This window comes from Rhincodon typus, chromosome 7 (assembly GCF_021869965.1).
Source record: "Rhincodon typus isolate 14 chromosome 7, sRhiTyp1.1, whole genome shotgun sequence".
Lineage (NCBI taxonomy): Eukaryota > Metazoa > Chordata > Chondrichthyes > Orectolobiformes > Rhincodontidae > Rhincodon > Rhincodon typus.
In genome coordinates this window covers 47,024,763-47,041,112 of record NC_063338.1, presented here as the reverse complement: position 1 = coordinate 47,041,112, position 16,350 = coordinate 47,024,763, and the positions used below count along the sequence as shown (strand labels likewise).

The following is a 16,350-nucleotide window of genomic DNA, read 5'->3' as shown; positions in this document are numbered from 1 at the left end:
CTAATGTTTTGAGTCTATCTGAGCTGACGTGAAGCATAGAGGGGGCAGCATTTATGCTATAGTAGAGGGACGGACGTAGAGTGCTGGAGAGGGAGAGGCTGCTGATGTGCAGATTAAGCAATTGGAATGTGAGAACAAAGGTGTGTCTAATTGCCAAACAGGAAAGAAGAGATAGGCCTACTGGAGTAGGGGGTGGGGAGAAAGGACATGGTGAAAAAAATGCAACAAGTAAAGCCAAAAGAATGGGATGGAATGGGAGTGGTTTCACAATCAGAAGGTGCTGAACTCAATATTAAGTCCAGAAGGTTGTAAAGTGCCCAGTCTGAAGATGAGATGTTATTCTTCCAGTTTGCACTGGAGCATTGCAATGATCCAGCATTCGCTGGAGCATTGCAGCATGCCAAGGACAGACAAGCGAGCATGCGAGCAGGATGCTGTGTTAAGATGAACGGCTACGGAATGGCCAGGGTCATGCTTATGCACGGACCAGAGGTGTTCTGCAAAGTGGGCACCTAGTCTGTGATAACACAGTGTGGAGCTGGAGGAACACTGGCAGGCAGCATCAGAACAGCAGGAAAGCTGACGTTTTGGGTCGGGACCCTTCTGCGTGGCTTGCTATGTTCCTCCAGCTCCACACTGTGTTATCTCAGACTCTAGCATTGGCAGTTCTTACTATCTCTGGGCACCTAGTCTGTGTTTGGTTTCTCCAATGCAGAGTAGGCCACAGATGCAGAAGGAACTAGGCTTGGAAAGGGAAGAAAGATGTGTGGATATACAATGATACAAGGAAATGATGACCTAACCTGTGATTGACATGTTGAGAGTAGTGAGGCCATATAAAATAATAAGATCAAGGGGTGGCTGTAAAAGCTTGGAACGTTTTACTTAAGGAAGAGATTAAGGGGAGAACAGGAGCGCAATAATCTCAGAGGACAAATAGCATGGTAAATTAAGAAGGACAATAAAATCACTTAAGATAATGGTTGCTCAGTGTAGTAGCCGAGGGAAGAAAGCAGATAAGATATTTTTGCTTGTGTAATAGAGAATCAAGATTTCAAATGTGACCTGAAAGGATTATAAATTGAGGCATTTTAGAAAAGAGAATATGACAGAAACGTTGAGGCAGACAGATCAAGGGATAATTTGTTGATTCGAGCCAATCTGCCACTTAAGACTTGTGCCTTGAAGATTTTAAACTTTCAGGAACCAGAATGTGAATCATTCACAGCAGAATACCCAGTCTTTGACCTTCTCCAGCAACTACAGCATTTATATACAGCTGTACCCGACCAATGCTGATCTTACAATGTTCACATGAAGAGTTCAGTAACTGCTGCTTGATGGTTACCTGACACATATGTAGTGCAAATATTGGTCACTCACTTGCCCAAACCTGAAGTTAATCCAATCTTACTGCCTACACTCACAGGATGCGTTATCATCAGAGAAATTGCAAATGGATCTGAACACTGTGAATAATCCCACTTCTGACTTTAAAAAAGATGGTAATTGATGATGCAGCTAGGAATAGTTGAGCACAGGAGTAGGTTTCAGCTACAAAGTTTCAAATAATACTAATGTCAGTGGTGATGGATTAAGAATGAAAATATGGGAAATGTTAACAGAATTGTTCTAAAGTACACCTCAAAATAAGCTAGTTAAATGGGCAACATAATTAGCTGTGAACACAATGTGTTGTTAAATCAATTAACGGCTCTTCTTGAGACTAATGCATTACAAAAAAGCCAATAACATAGCTGTAAGTTGAAGTGGGGATGTCAGAAAGCAGCATAAGGGTTAATTAACTTTCCTTTAATTCCAAAAATAAAGGAAAGCTATTTTTTAAAACAGAAATACTTAGATTACTAATTCATCCAGATAAAAATATTTCATGAATGCCTGAATGCACTTGTTCACTGCCACTGCTTCCCTTTAATTTGTACATGTGTACTGAAGTGTCCTCAGTATGATAAAAATGAGATCCCTAAGGGTGCAGCTCTGCAACAATATTGATTATGTTCTAAGTAGGAAGAGTGCATCACAGGTGGCTAAAAGGCAAACAGAAGGCTATTATGCACAATTATGTGGTCTAACAGTAAAGGCACAAAAAATAGGCTATAATGTATTATACAACGTTTGATGATATTGCCACATACATCCACATTTTCATTAGAATAACAGGAACAGCTTAAATGAGAGAGACCTAGGCTATAGATTGTGTTCAGTAGAGATTTAGCTAGGATACTGACCGGTGTAGACATTGTAACTGTTTCAATGAATGAAGTATGGCTAAAGATTTTGCTTTCCTGTACTCTGCTATGCAATAAATAATTGTCAGATATATTATTTTATGTTTACTTACTTACTTACTCTGATATTAAGAAAATTCATTAACATACAGATTATTTGAAAATGCTGTATCTCTATTGTACCAGAAAAAGCACAGGAGGCAGGTGTCATTTATCACTCAGAGTACTGAGTAACTACGCAAATATATCTAATAAAAACCGAAAGAACTGTGAATGCTGTAAATCAGAAACAAAACAGAAATTGCTGGAAAAGCTCAACAGGGCTGGCAGCATCTGTGGAGCATCTCTCCACAGATGCTGTCAGACCTGCTGAGCTTTTTCAGCAATTTCAGTTTTTGTGCAAATATGTATAATTGTTTTCATTAGTAATCAGGTTTTATTTATTCACAAAAGAAAAGAAAACTTTAACCAAATTTTGAATTAACGGCTCTTCTTGAGACTAATGCATTACAAAAAAAGCCAATAACATAGCTGTAAGTTGAACACAAACGTTAAATCTATTTCAGGCAAACTGTCGAGGACACAAGAATTGTCATTTTTTTTCCACGACTTGGAGGACTGCTGAAAGACTGAGGCAAAGCACATTTTCTGAATCCATAAGAACATACAGGAGGTGATTAAATATAAGAAAGAGATGGTTGTCAGCCAAAAAGTTCTTGGATAGAGTAGAAACCATCATGAATACTGATTTAAATTAGCACAAGTAAATAAATTCACCACGTATTTATTGCTTATAAAACTGCAATTGTGACCATAAGTTTTTGTGTAATAGGGGAAAAAGTATATTGCTTGCTAGCTGTATAATTTCTACAAGTGACTGCCAACATCTAACAACAAAATGAGCAATGTACTGCAATTACTGTTAGTTTGAAAACTCTTGACAGATAGTCAATCTTGCATTTCATGATTTGAAAATTCCATAGTGAAAGATTTCCTTTGCCTGCTGTTTGTAAAAATTATATAGTTCTGCAGTGATTCTGGATGAATAATTTTGCACAAAGTCTGTTCACTTTAATCATAATACAACAAAGAGCACATTTTCAACAATAACCATTTCATTTGGTAAAAAAAACCATTTGGGCATTTGAAAAAAATCGAGTAATGAAAATATTTCAAGCAAAGCTTTAACCTTATAATTTCCGTTCTCCTTTTTTGTCATAAATATGGACCTAACCACCAACTGTACTACTGGTAACATTAAATCGGCTTCCTCATGTAACCATTAACTTGAATTATTCAACCCACATTAGTAGCTAGCTCTAATCCCTTGAGAACAGCTTGCCACCAGTATAACTCAATGAGCTCTAAAATGGCCGATTGGTCCAATGCACGATTTGTAGACTCTGCCATATGCTGGACAAGTGGTTCTTGAACGGTTGAGTAAATGAGTTGTTTGTGTGTTCCCTCTTATGCCTCTACTTTGCCTCTGTGCATTTCAGACTAAATCTCTTGATGTGTTTGGTGCCATCCCAAACCAGCCTCCCCCATTTGGGCTGGTTACAAGTCAGAGTCTCTCATAATCTAGCAGTGATGTTTGACCACATCAGGGATGCTTTGGAGACATTTTAGTAATTTTCTCAATGTCCTCCTGACAGTCTCCATGATCGATTTCAGAGTAGAACAGTTGCTTCAGGAGTCTGGTGAAAGTCCTATGAACTACATTAACCTGTCCAGTATAGATGGTTGTGAATGCTTCGCGACTCAATGCTGGGCAAGTTCACATGGAAAAGGACTCTGCTATTGGACCAACTTTCTTGCCACCGGAATTAGAGGATTTTGTGAATTTCTTGATGATGCCACTTCTCTGGTGTTTTTTTGTTTGATGTGCCATTGTAGGATGGCCTGGTCTCTTGAAGCTCATAGGAGTGCAAGACCCCTACTGCTCAGAAAACTGCAACCTGAATCATGGGTTTAAGATCCTGATTCTCAAATACCTTTTCGCTCAGTCAGCCAAAAGCATGAAATTATATCTGCCTTTGTATAAAAAGGGGCCCCAAACATATCGAAAAAGGTCCACATTTTCCAAGAAGTGGCCCGGTGGCTTGGATGGGGGGGAGGTTTAGTGGTTTGAGGTGTTGTACTGATGGAGGTAAGTTGGAAGTGGACATTGGTTTTCCAGGTCTTTAAACAGGTGCCCGTGTTCTCATGTGCTTTGAAAGTGGAGTCCACCTTAATCTATAGCTCAGTTTCTGCATGAGAGCAGACAGAAGTGTCATCTGCATGTTGAAGTTCTAAAACTGAGGTTGGAGTTTTGGATTAAAGGTTATCTAGCAATGAGGCCAGTAAAAGTCACTTAAGTGAGCCATCATCTGATTGGGCCAGCAGCACCACAAGCCTACCCACCAACCATGGGTAGCCACTTAAGAGGTTGCCTAAAGTAAAATTATCAAGCTAGATTCACTGGCAGCAATTGCAAGGTTAGGACCTGATACTTGCCCCAACATTACGTCCCAAAGCAGAGGATAAAATTCAAACCAATATTCTTCAACCTATGACATTGAAATTTTCCCTTTTAACTTAACCCACTATGGCTTAATTTATTGCGTTTACTGCTCCTTTTTTGTTTTAAGATTCCTGCACTCCAAATCTGCAGCCACCATTTGTCAAGGTTATGTTCACTTTTAGTCAAGGTTCATACCTGATTTGATATTCGTGTTGGTTTACATGATCTTCTTTTAAAGATGCAACTGGGATTAAAATACATTTTGGCTGCTATCAAATTTCTGCCATTTTAGGCTGCCCTATTTGTGTAGCAGTATAAATTATTTCACTTGATTTATCTTACATGGAGGCTTATTCTGTTTATTTACAGGAAATCAATTGCTCCTTATAAAGTTTTTAAACTCAGTATTTTCCTTTAATTATCATCTGAACAGCAGCAACTATTTTTCATTACATATATGTATTCTGAGTTAGTTTTAACATCAAATATTTGTGTTATTTCAAGTTTGATGTTAATTTTGCCATTGGCTATAAATTCTTCAAAGGAACAGTTTTTAGAAAGAGTAGCAATTTTGCCAAATATACTGTTTTCTTTAAAACATCAAACATTTCTATCTTTTTCAAAATAAGTCAAATGTGTTTAAAAACCTTTTGATCCTGTCTCTCCAAAAAAACATTTGATTTTAAATAGTACAATTGCTACCTGAACAAATTAAATCCTGCTCTGCTGGCAGTAATTTTTAGAGCAAAATTTATTTTTATCATGATATTTTTCATTTTATTTTCTAATTTTATTATCAAAGTTGACAAGTTTGTTTCAGGTCCTGTACAAAACACCTGTATTCTCAGTATTTGTATATACAACCACCTTAAGGATGTTGTTTTCTCCTATCCACAGGTCAGATGACTCTCACTATAGAGATCTTTACATGCAGCCAACAGATACCCTATTATACAGTAGGAATATATTAATTTCACGTACTTTTTCATCGGACACCTATTGTAAAGATTCTTGTATTTTATGGCTCTAAACAAAAGGACAAATATCATCAATATTCAACCTAGCTTGCTCAATGACCATGGAAACGATTCAAGTAATATTAATTCTAATATATGATGCAATAAAGACCTACAGGGTGCCATGCAGACAATCCAAGCAATCCTACCTGTTTTAGTGAGTGGACTGGAAAAAAGTTGCTGAAGCAATTTATTTTCTGATGTTCTAAGTACAACTACTATATCGGCAGGAAGTGTGTCTCTGTTTTTCTCAAGGAAACCACATGGATCATAAAAAACCTGTTAAATATTGAACATTAACAGAATATTACGGAAATATCCATTGTTCTGTGTTATCATATTTTACTGTCAGAAATTACAAATAACCTGATAGAGGTAGAAGCTATTTTGTTTTAAAATGAAAGTACTCAATATTTTATATCAAGTCACAATTATTACATTACTTATATAAATGATTTGGATGAGAATATAGGAAGTATGGTTAGTAAGTTTGTGGATGCCATCAAAATTGGTAGTACAGTGGACTGTGAAGAAGGTTATCCAAGAGTACAATGACATCTGGATCACATGGGCCAAAGGGCTGAGAAGAACCGATAATTTAGATAATTGTGAGGTGTTGCATTTTGGTTAGGCAAACCAGAGCAGGACATACACAATTAATGATAGGGCCCTGGGGAGTGTTGTTGAACAGAGAGACCGAGGGGTGCAGGTTCCTAGTTCCTTGAAAGTGGCGTTGCGATAGGCAGGGTGGTGAAGAAAGCATTTAGCACATTTGCCTTCATTGGTCAGAGCACTGAGTATAGGAGTTGTGATGTCATGTTGAAGCTGTACATGATGAGGCCACTTTTAGAATACTGTGTAAAATTCTCGTCAACCTGCTATAGTAAAAATGTTCTTATGGTAGAAAGAGTACAGAAAAAAAATTGTAAGGATGTTACCTGGATTGGAAGGTTTGAGTTATAAGAAGAGGCTGGATAGGCTGGGACTTTCTTAGCTAGAGTGTCGGAGGCTGAGGGGTGACTTTATAGAGGTTTATAAAATCATAAGGAGCATGGCTAGGGTGAATAGCCAAGGTATTTTTCAAAGGGTAGACCAGTCCAAAACTAGGTTTAAGGTGAGAGGGGAAAGATTTAAAAGGGATCTGAGGGGCAACTTTTTTACACAGAGGGTGGTGCGTGTATGAATGAACTGCCAGAGTAAGTGGTAGAGGCGGGTACAACTACAATATTTGGAAGAAATTTGGACAGGTACATAAATAGGAAAGCTTTAGAGGGATAGGGCCAAATGCAGCCAAATGGGGATAGTTCAGTATAGGAAACCTGGTCAGCATGGACGTGTTGGACAGAAAGGTCTGTTTCTGTGCAGTATGACTATGACTCTATTGCACATTTTATTAAAGCTAATACGAAAGAATTGCATTTTAAATATCAATTCAGAGACAGTAGGAACTACTGATGCTGGAGAATCTGAGATAAAAAGGTGTAGAGCTGGATGAACACAGCAGGCCAAGCAGCATCAGAGGAGCAGGAAAGCTGATGCTTTGGGTTTCTGAAGAAGGGTCATCCAGGTGTGTTCATCCAGCTCTGCACCTTTTTATCTCATTTTAAATATCGATCTTTTTCCTCTTTTAGAAATTGTTTATACCTTGCCAGCATAGTGTTTGATTCCAAAACATAGCTCCACACCTTTTGGTCTCCAAAAGTAGCTTGATCGTAGGTTGTCCTCAAATTTATCTGTAATATCAGAGGAAGTAGACAGCATGTTTTAATATAATGCTCATTTCATTTTGTGTGTCCACTTGAGGATTAAGGTGAGCACATGCATAAATGGAAAAGCAGAAATATTACATGCAGTTCTCCATATTGAACTTCACAAATAATCTTGAATAAAGATTTCCAGTTATGAAGATTAAAACAGAAACAATGTATGTATTGAGGCTTAACCTTAATTCATGAATCTGCGATTTTCAAGATTAGTTTTAACCAGCCCAATGCTCACCGGATAGAACAAAATAGTTAACTAGTAACTTCAAAGTTACTTTGTCAGGAGCGGATCAGGCATGACAATAATGACTGTCTCAATTTTACAACCCCCAAGAAACAATGAAGAGAACATACTAAGTGCATAAGTTACCCAATAAGAGCTGGCGCATGGCCGTAAGTTCAGGGATAGGATGCCTCACGTTTGGCCACGCTGTTCCTATCGCAGATGCCACCCCTCCCCTGGGCTTTTACCCAAGCCCATATTTTCCTTTACCCTACCCCGTCATTTTCATGTGCACTCCTCCTCCTCCTCTGTATGGTCAGCCTGACTCAGACAAGATCTTGGTCTCACTTTGGAATAGGATGGGCTGAAGGGCTAAAAGTTAATGATATTTGACAGCTGTATGAGAAGATTGATTGTATAGGATGGGCTGAATGGCTAAAATTGTTGATTATACTCGACAAGCTGCATGACCTTGGATGAGTCTTGTTAACATTCCTTTATGGGCCAAAGATGGCACCTGCAACTTGTTTTTCTGTAGCTATGTTTTGTTTTCTGTATCTGCTTTCTTTGCGCTGGCTATTTGTCACACTATATAAGAGACAGAATTTTGTTCCAAAGCACGGGATTTTTCTTCGGCTTGGAATTGTGAACAGTGCCAGAAACAACCTCAGCCTCCAGACCAGCCATCAATTGAGGGGTCCCTGATGATCAGGAGGGCGTGAGATTTGGTATTTTTTCCCTAAGGGCATGAGACTTGTTTATTTTTTCCTTTTCTCTTCCTTTTATTATTACCACTACAATATTTATTATTACCATTATAAACACTATTATTACTTAATAAACTTTCACGTTTAAGCAAATTACTGTGGTTGAGCCTTCTCTTAGTTATATTTATCCAAATCTGAAAAAAACTGTTTGGATACATGCTATGATCCAAGATATTTTCAGTGATGAGAATCAGATTTCGGAAAATATTTAAGAGAAGGAAAGGCAACCTGATGCTCTGGAGATTTTCCATATTCCAGGATGAAATGCAGCAGACTCAGAATTCGGGTTTGTGGCTAACTTGCTAGCACAGTTAGGACCCCCACAAGAATGGGGGATGATTATAACCAGAAAAAGAGAGAAAAGAGGGTTATTCATAGAGGCTACCATACATGAATGCTTGCAGGAGGCAGGCTTCCCCAAAAGCAAGGACAGGGTACCACAAATGGGATGGATGTTGTTACCAGTTTTATGTTCTACATGTAGGAAATTGGAAGAGTGTCAGGCCAAAAACAAACAGCTTGAGGCTGCATTGATGGCGATGGAACAGCGTAACATTACCCGAACAGAAGCAGTTAAGACAGCGTAAGAGAGAGCTGAGAAGGCACAGGAGAAACAGAACCAGGCAGTATGCCATCTGGTGATGTTACAGCAGGAAAAAGAGAGCAAAACGGCACAATTGGAAAGTTGACTCAAAGTGCGCGTGTTATTAACCTCACAATGGGACCCCGACCATTGGGATGGAGTCATTTGGTATTCATCTGCTTCAGAGTCTGACTTGACAGACGGGGAAGGAGATGTTCCACCTCTGGAGCGATCCTCAAAGAACGGAGTACTAGCACAACCCCTAATAACAAATAAGGCGAAACAGGTAGGAGGACAGAATCCAAACAATTCAAAAATAGAGAGAGATTACTCTATGTCCAAATTGCAGGATTTGTGGTCACACTTTAAGCAGAAGTCAGGCGAGCCCTTGGCCTCTTGGCTGATGCGATCATGGGTCCAGGGTGCTGCCCATATTACGCTGAGTGCCACAGAGCAAGGGAATCTAGGAACACTACATGTGAATAGTGTCTTTAGAAACACAGGGCAAACTGGATCATTATGGAATGCACTGACACTAGCAGTAGGAAACAAGGACCCTTCCCCAGTAGCTTGGGAAGGGGATGTTGAAAAATGGGACAGCATACCAGAAGGTATAAAATGTTTGAGGGATTTGGCTACACAAGCCAGTATGTATTCTCCACAATTTCAGAGTCCGGGATGGATAAGAGGTGCCTTGTTAGCATTATTAGGGCCAGCCCAGGAGCAGGCAGTGGGACCGGTATGTTTGCTGTTAATCAGTTAGAAGATGTTGAGGCTGGTAACCATAGAGTAAAGTCCACCCGAGCAAGCGACAAATAAGACCATAAGACCACAAGACATAGGAGCAGAAATTAGGCCATTCAGCCCATTAAGTCTGCTGTACCATTCAATCATGGCTGATAAGTTTCTCAACCCCATTCTCCCGCTTTCGCCCTGTAACACTTAATCCCCATGACAATCAAGAACTTATCTATCTCCATCTTAAATACACTCAATGACCTGACCTCCACAGCCTTCTGTAGCAGTGAATTCCACAGATTAACCACTCTCTGGCTGAAGAAGTTTCTCCTTATCTCCATTCGAGAGGTTCTTCCCTTTACTCTAAAGCTGTGTACAAATGTCCTAGTCTCTCCTGCTAATGGAAACATTTTCCAATGTCCACTCTGTCCAGGCATTCAATATTCAAAATTTCAATTAGATCCCCCCTCATCCTTCTAAACTTCATTGAGTTTAGACCCAGAGTCTTCAAACATTCCTTATATGTTAAGCTTTTCATTCCTGGGACCATTCTCGTGAACCTCGTCTGAACCCACTCCAGGGCCAATACATCTTTCTTGAGATATGGGGCTCAAAACTGCACTCAATACTCCAAATGTGGACTGACCTGAGTCTTATAGAACCTAAGAACTACATCCCCGCTTTTATTTTCAAGTCCTCCCAAAATAAATGGCAAAGTTGCATCTGCCTTCCTAACTACTGACTCAACCTGCAAGTTTACTTTGAGAGAGTCCTGGACTAGAACTCCCAAGTCTCTTTGCACTTCAGACTTCTGAATTTTCTCCCCATTTAGAAAATGGTCCATGTTTCTATTCTTCTTACCAAAGTGCATGACCTCACACTTTCCCCACATTGTACTCCATCTGCCACTTCTTTGCCCACTCTCCTAACCTAGCCGAATCTTGCAGCTTCCCTGCATCCTCAATACTACCTGTCCATCTACCTATCTTTGCATCATCTGCAAACTTAGCCAGAATGCACTTAGTTCCTTCATCTGGATCATTAAAATATAAAATGAAAAGTTGTGATCCCAAAACTGACCCTTGCGGAACACCATTTGTCACTAGCTGCCATCCTGAGAAAGACCCTTTTATCCCCATTCTCTGCTTTCTGCCAGACAGCCAATCTTCTATCCATTGCTAGCACATTGCCTCTAATACATGGGCCCTTATCTTACTCAGCAGCCTCCTGTGCGGACAACAAGTCGGAGATGGGGTGGGTTCGAAGGTGAAAGAAAAGATAACCAGAAGGGAAATGTTCACGGCATTACTGGAAGCAGGAGTTAAGACAGAGGGAATACCTACAGGTGCCATCTACACAATGTGGAGAACGCATGCTCTCCGAAGTGTAAGGAAGTAAGAAAGATCAAAACAGATATGGAGGGAGGAAAGGAAAACCCACTGAAGACAGGGCTTGCATTCCAGTCCAACACAGGAAATGTTGAAAACATGATAATACATATGTAAGCTCAATCTGTTCCAAATCAGAATTCATTCGTTAAAGATGTGTTTGCATTTCCTACTGAAAAGCAATGTCCCACTGCAGATAGGCAGATTCCACAAAGTAAAATGCATTCACCTTTTATGAAAAATGTCATGATTTCCAGTGCTCCACATGATCAGTCAGTTAACGCAACTGTGACCTTTGCAATCAATCCAATTTCACCTTTTATTTTCAGATTCTATTAAAAGTCATGTTACTTCTATGAAACAAGGAAATTGCATCTCACATAATTTATATGCCTCAAATCTGCCTACAATATCTACTGTATCCTCTCCAGTTACTGAAACAGTATTTGTGACACAGTCAGAACGTTCACCTTCCTTTCACACTGCTTCAATATCAAACCCAATACGAACATGTTTGGGCCTGTCAAGAAATTCAAACCCATTGTTCAGAAGCCTGTACAGAAAGATGAGATGAGTGCTTACAAGTTCTCCAATAGAAGCTATCCAATCAGGGCAAGACAAAGAACGGCTTAGAAAAATTCCAGATACGGTGATAAACGGTAACCTTAAAAAAGATTTATTTATTGCACCAGAGAATGAATACTGTGCACCTTTGGCATCAATTGGAGCACACAGTGGAATTATAAAAGTAAACAGACAACATCTGCAGTATCAAAAGAGCTACAGGATATAAGGGAATATTCTCAAACAGGACAACCAGCTACTGCATCTTGTGCTCCTCCTCCTCCTACTCCTCCGCTAGATTTTTCAAAAACTGAGAAGTTCACCACAAATCTATTGCGAGTGTAGAAGAGGCATGAACTGCATTATTAGAAGTGATTCAATCTGGTGTTGCTGCAGCTTGCTTAAGAAAGGTCTCCATTCTGAGAAACACAGTGCAAATCAATGGAAGGCCAAATTCTGTACAAAAATCAAGCTGCTCAAGCCCATACAATTCTTAATGAGCAATGTCAGAAATAATTGCACAATGACCATAAAATGTCATTCAGAATATTTTCAAGAATAGAGTAGTGTTAACTTTTGTGGTCTGGTTTGAATGCACCTTTGTTTGTTGGTTGCTAAATGTCATCTTGTACAATTTGTGTCTTGGTTCCTAGAGCTTGAGATCTGGGGATACTTTGAAGTTTGAGTTTGCATTTTGAGAATGTATGGTGATTTGAAAGTGTGTTGTGTGCCTGTATCTGTGTGGACCATGTACGGTTAATGTTATGTTCTTTTAAGAAACCATCAATGGTTGCGTAAAGCAAAAATCTGCGAAATGTTGATTCAAAAATTTGGTTTGTAAAGCTTGGTAAAAATGTGCCTTTTGGAATTAGCTCCGTGGTATGTTTGGACTTGGGTAAATTTTAATCCCAGAAATTATCATGTTTGGAATTTCATTTTCTGGCCAGGGTGAACTTCCAAATACTGTTTTTTTTTCCTTTATTCATTCACGGGATGAGGGCATCACTGGCCAGGCAGCATTTTGTTGCCCACTCCTAATTGCCCAGTGGGCAGTTAAGAGTCAACCACATTGCCGTGGTTCTGGAGTCACATGTAGGCCAGACCAAGTAAGGATGGCAGTTTCCTTCCCTAAAGGACATTAGTGAACCAGATGGGTTTTTCTGACAACCGACAATGGATTCACAGTCATTGTTAGACTCTTAATTCTAGACATTTTATTGAATTCAAATTCCACCATCTGCCATGGCAGGATTCAAACCTGGGTCCCCAGAACAATATCTTGGTCTCCGGATTAATAGTCCAGCAATAATACCATGAGGCCATCGCCTCCCCTCCCTCCCCATTTTAACATGAGTGAATCTTTTATTCTGGATGATAAGATTGATTTATTATAATATCCAAGTGATAGGAAAATTGGATTGTTGAAATTGCAACTCCCTGTGTGCGAGGAGTTTAGGAAAAGCATATTTAACAATGGGCTAGGCTTTTCCTTCCTTCAAGGAGGAGTAGAGACTGATGATGTAGTTACATGCAGGAGTTTACACCCCACCCCCTTTTTGAATCCGTAGGAGATTAATACTAATTAACCCATTCTGCTTGATGTGGAATGGATGAAGTTTGTTTTTTTTAGAAATTGGAGAGCCTGAAGGCTGAACCCATTTGCAGAATTTCAACTTCGCACTGCAGTGATGGATGAGGCACCCTCAATCCATCAATTTCTTCATCAATAACACACGTCAGTGTTGGGGAAGTACTGTGGAAACGTTAATTGCAGTGAGTGTCAGGAATCTCAAAACCACTGAGCCTGGGTACACTTAAGCATATCATGACAAAAACTTTGTTAAGACTGGTATTCTAAAATATTTAAACAGGATAGTTACCTGAAAATTTAAATGGATTCTGGGAAATGATAAAATGCATGCACAAAGTCTCAATAGTTCAATACATAAAAATTGTTAGTGACTTAAAAGGAGTAAACAGAATATTGAATGTGGACAAATTTACATAGAGATATGTCAAATATCTAGAATGAGTCATCAAGTAACTTTTAAACAAGTGGGTCATCTTTGAAAAAGAACAAACAAAGTATATTGTGCCTGAATCAAACAGAAATGTTTGACTTCTGTTTCAAAATATTATAAGATTATGCTCCATGGACTACAAATCTCTACAGATCTCTGGAATTAGATATGGTGGTAATAGTTAAGTTGCAAAATTGGATGAGATGAAGTAATTAAAGGTGAGGACGGGTGGCAGATGACAAAAGAATGGGTAGAAGCAGCAATTCAGGTTAAAATGTTACAGTAGTGAAAGGGAGGTTTAGATGAGAGCACAAAACTAATAGCTTTCTCTTGGTAATGTTTGTGTCCTTGTCTTTCCTTTTAAGAGAACTGATTTGGTAATCAAGCCACTACCCAAGGCATCGGGACCATACATGGAGAGATAATAAAACCTCATGGATCATTTGATAAGATCATGTGGGAGTCTCGAGTGTGTGACATGGTCTTGGAATACTGATGTAAGTGTGCAAAAGTGAATGTTACCTCTGAGGTAACAAATATGAGACGGTAAAAAATATGCACTGAAGAACAGGTCTCAGACATGTACACATACTTGACAAAAAAACATGGGTTAAACAATAAGACACCGACACAAAATCCATTGAGAAACTGACTTTAAAACATTGAGAATAGATTGAGTGAAAGGGCCTGTTGGATGACATACAGATACCCCATGTTGAACATTTGTATGATGCATGTTTACCATGTGTATTGTAGCTCAAAAGGGGGTACTTGCATTTGTAGGTAGTTACCACTCAATGGTACAATCATTCATACAATTGGCAAGGAGGGAAACATATTGGAGAAATATCCTCAAGACAGATACTGATGAACAGAGTTGGAGAAATTTTGAGTACATGTATGATATTTTACTGTTATTGGGTGAGGTGATCTGTGGATAGGGAACTGGAGGATGAAAAAAAACACAAATTAAGGAACCTGAATCTGGAACATACTGAATTTTAGAGCAAATAATATTAATAGATTATCTGACAAACAAAATGTAGACGATATTCTGGTTGCCTCAGTCAGGTGGCACAACTTGCTGGTTCCATCACAGCCTTGACTGTACTTCAGGAGTGGGATATATACTTAAGCGTTGGTCCCCAAAGGCCACTGTGATCATTAATTTGATGATACATCCTATTGTTGTATTCTTTGTATTAATGCTAGTTATTTTCATTGCAGTTTTAATCGTGTAGTGCAGGAAACATACTCTTCTTGCGTGGCAGTCGCTGATTTCTGTCTGCATTTGCAATTGCAACATGCAGTGTCAGATATCATTGAGGTGGAATGTATAGGATGGGCTAAAGAGCTAAAAGTTAATGATATTTGACAGCTGCATGAGAAGATAGATTGTATAGGATGGGCTGAATGGACTAAAATTGTTGATTATTCTCGACAAGCTGCACGACCTTGGATGAGTCTTGTTAACATTCCTTTATGGGCCAAAGATGGCACTTGCAACTGGTTTTTCCACAGCTGTGGTTTGTTTTCTGTATCTGCTTTCTTTGTGCTGGCTGTTTGTCACACTATATGAGAGAGAGAGAGTTTTGTTCCAAAGCGTGGGACTTCTCTTCAGCTCGCAATCATGAACAGTGCCAGGAACATCTTCAGCCTGCAGACCAGCCGTCAATCGAGAGGCCCCCAATGGGTAGGAGGGCATGAGACTCGTTTTTTCTAGAAGTGCATGAGACTTGCTTTTTTTCCTTTTCTCTTCCATTTATTATTATCTCTATAATCATCATTGTTACTTAATAAAAATGCATATTTAAGCAAATTACTGTGGTGGAGCCTTCTCTTAATTATATTTACCTGAATCTGATACACACTATGATCCAAAACAACCTTGTTCCTGGTTATGGTGTCCAATCTGCACCGTACTCACTCACATTGACACTGCTGAGACAAGGAGAGCTGCACAGCAATTAGGTGGCCAGCAGCCCTCGAAAATGTGATTTTCTCCCGTATTGAAGTAAATGGCTGAAGGCCATTAAAGACCAACAATTCTTGTGAAATTTCCATAGTATATTTGCTGCTGTACTCAATTTTCAGGATTAAGTTTTCAAGTTTAAGAAACATTTATTAGTTTTTGGTTACTTTGAAGTGACAACACTACTGCAAGATAGTACATATTATCTGAGTTGGATAGATTATTACTTAGAGTGCATCAAGTAGGTGGTATCCACCATCATACAGCCCCTACTCTATTCCCAAAACTTCACGCACCTATGGCACCAGCAGGAGATCCAGAATATTTTCATGGGCTGGCTTCATTTGAATTGCACTGTCAAGGTGCCTATGCATTTCTGGTGATTTAGGGGGAGGCAGTTTCTACAGGCCTAGGTTCAAATTAAGATCTCTTGTAAAACAAAGATGTCTTTTAATTTCTTACTTATTACTGGCATAAATTTAGATATTTTGATAAGAATGATCTGCTGAGGCGGCACTGTGTTTTTGTCATGTTATGCTGTAAGTCTTGATTGAGCAGACAGG

At 39.2% G+C, this 16,350-nt stretch overlaps 1 protein-coding gene across 4 annotated transcripts in view; it reads right to left on the bottom strand.

The window, feature by feature from the left end:
- The window catches only part of myo3b (myosin IIIB), a 516,799-nt gene that overhangs the window by 287,450 nt on the left and 212,999 nt on the right, over positions 1 to 16,350 (bottom strand). For all 4 annotated transcript variants that reach the window (XM_048598929.1, XM_048598928.1, XM_048598930.1 and 1 more), the window contains exons 21-22: positions 7,413 to 7,501; positions 5,918 to 6,047 (exon numbers count right to left, since the gene is read on the bottom strand). In XM_048598929.1, the coding sequence (XP_048454886.1) occupies positions 5,918 to 6,047; positions 7,413 to 7,501 (219 nt within the window). The remainder of the gene's footprint in view (positions 1 to 5,917; positions 6,048 to 7,412; positions 7,502 to 16,350) is intronic.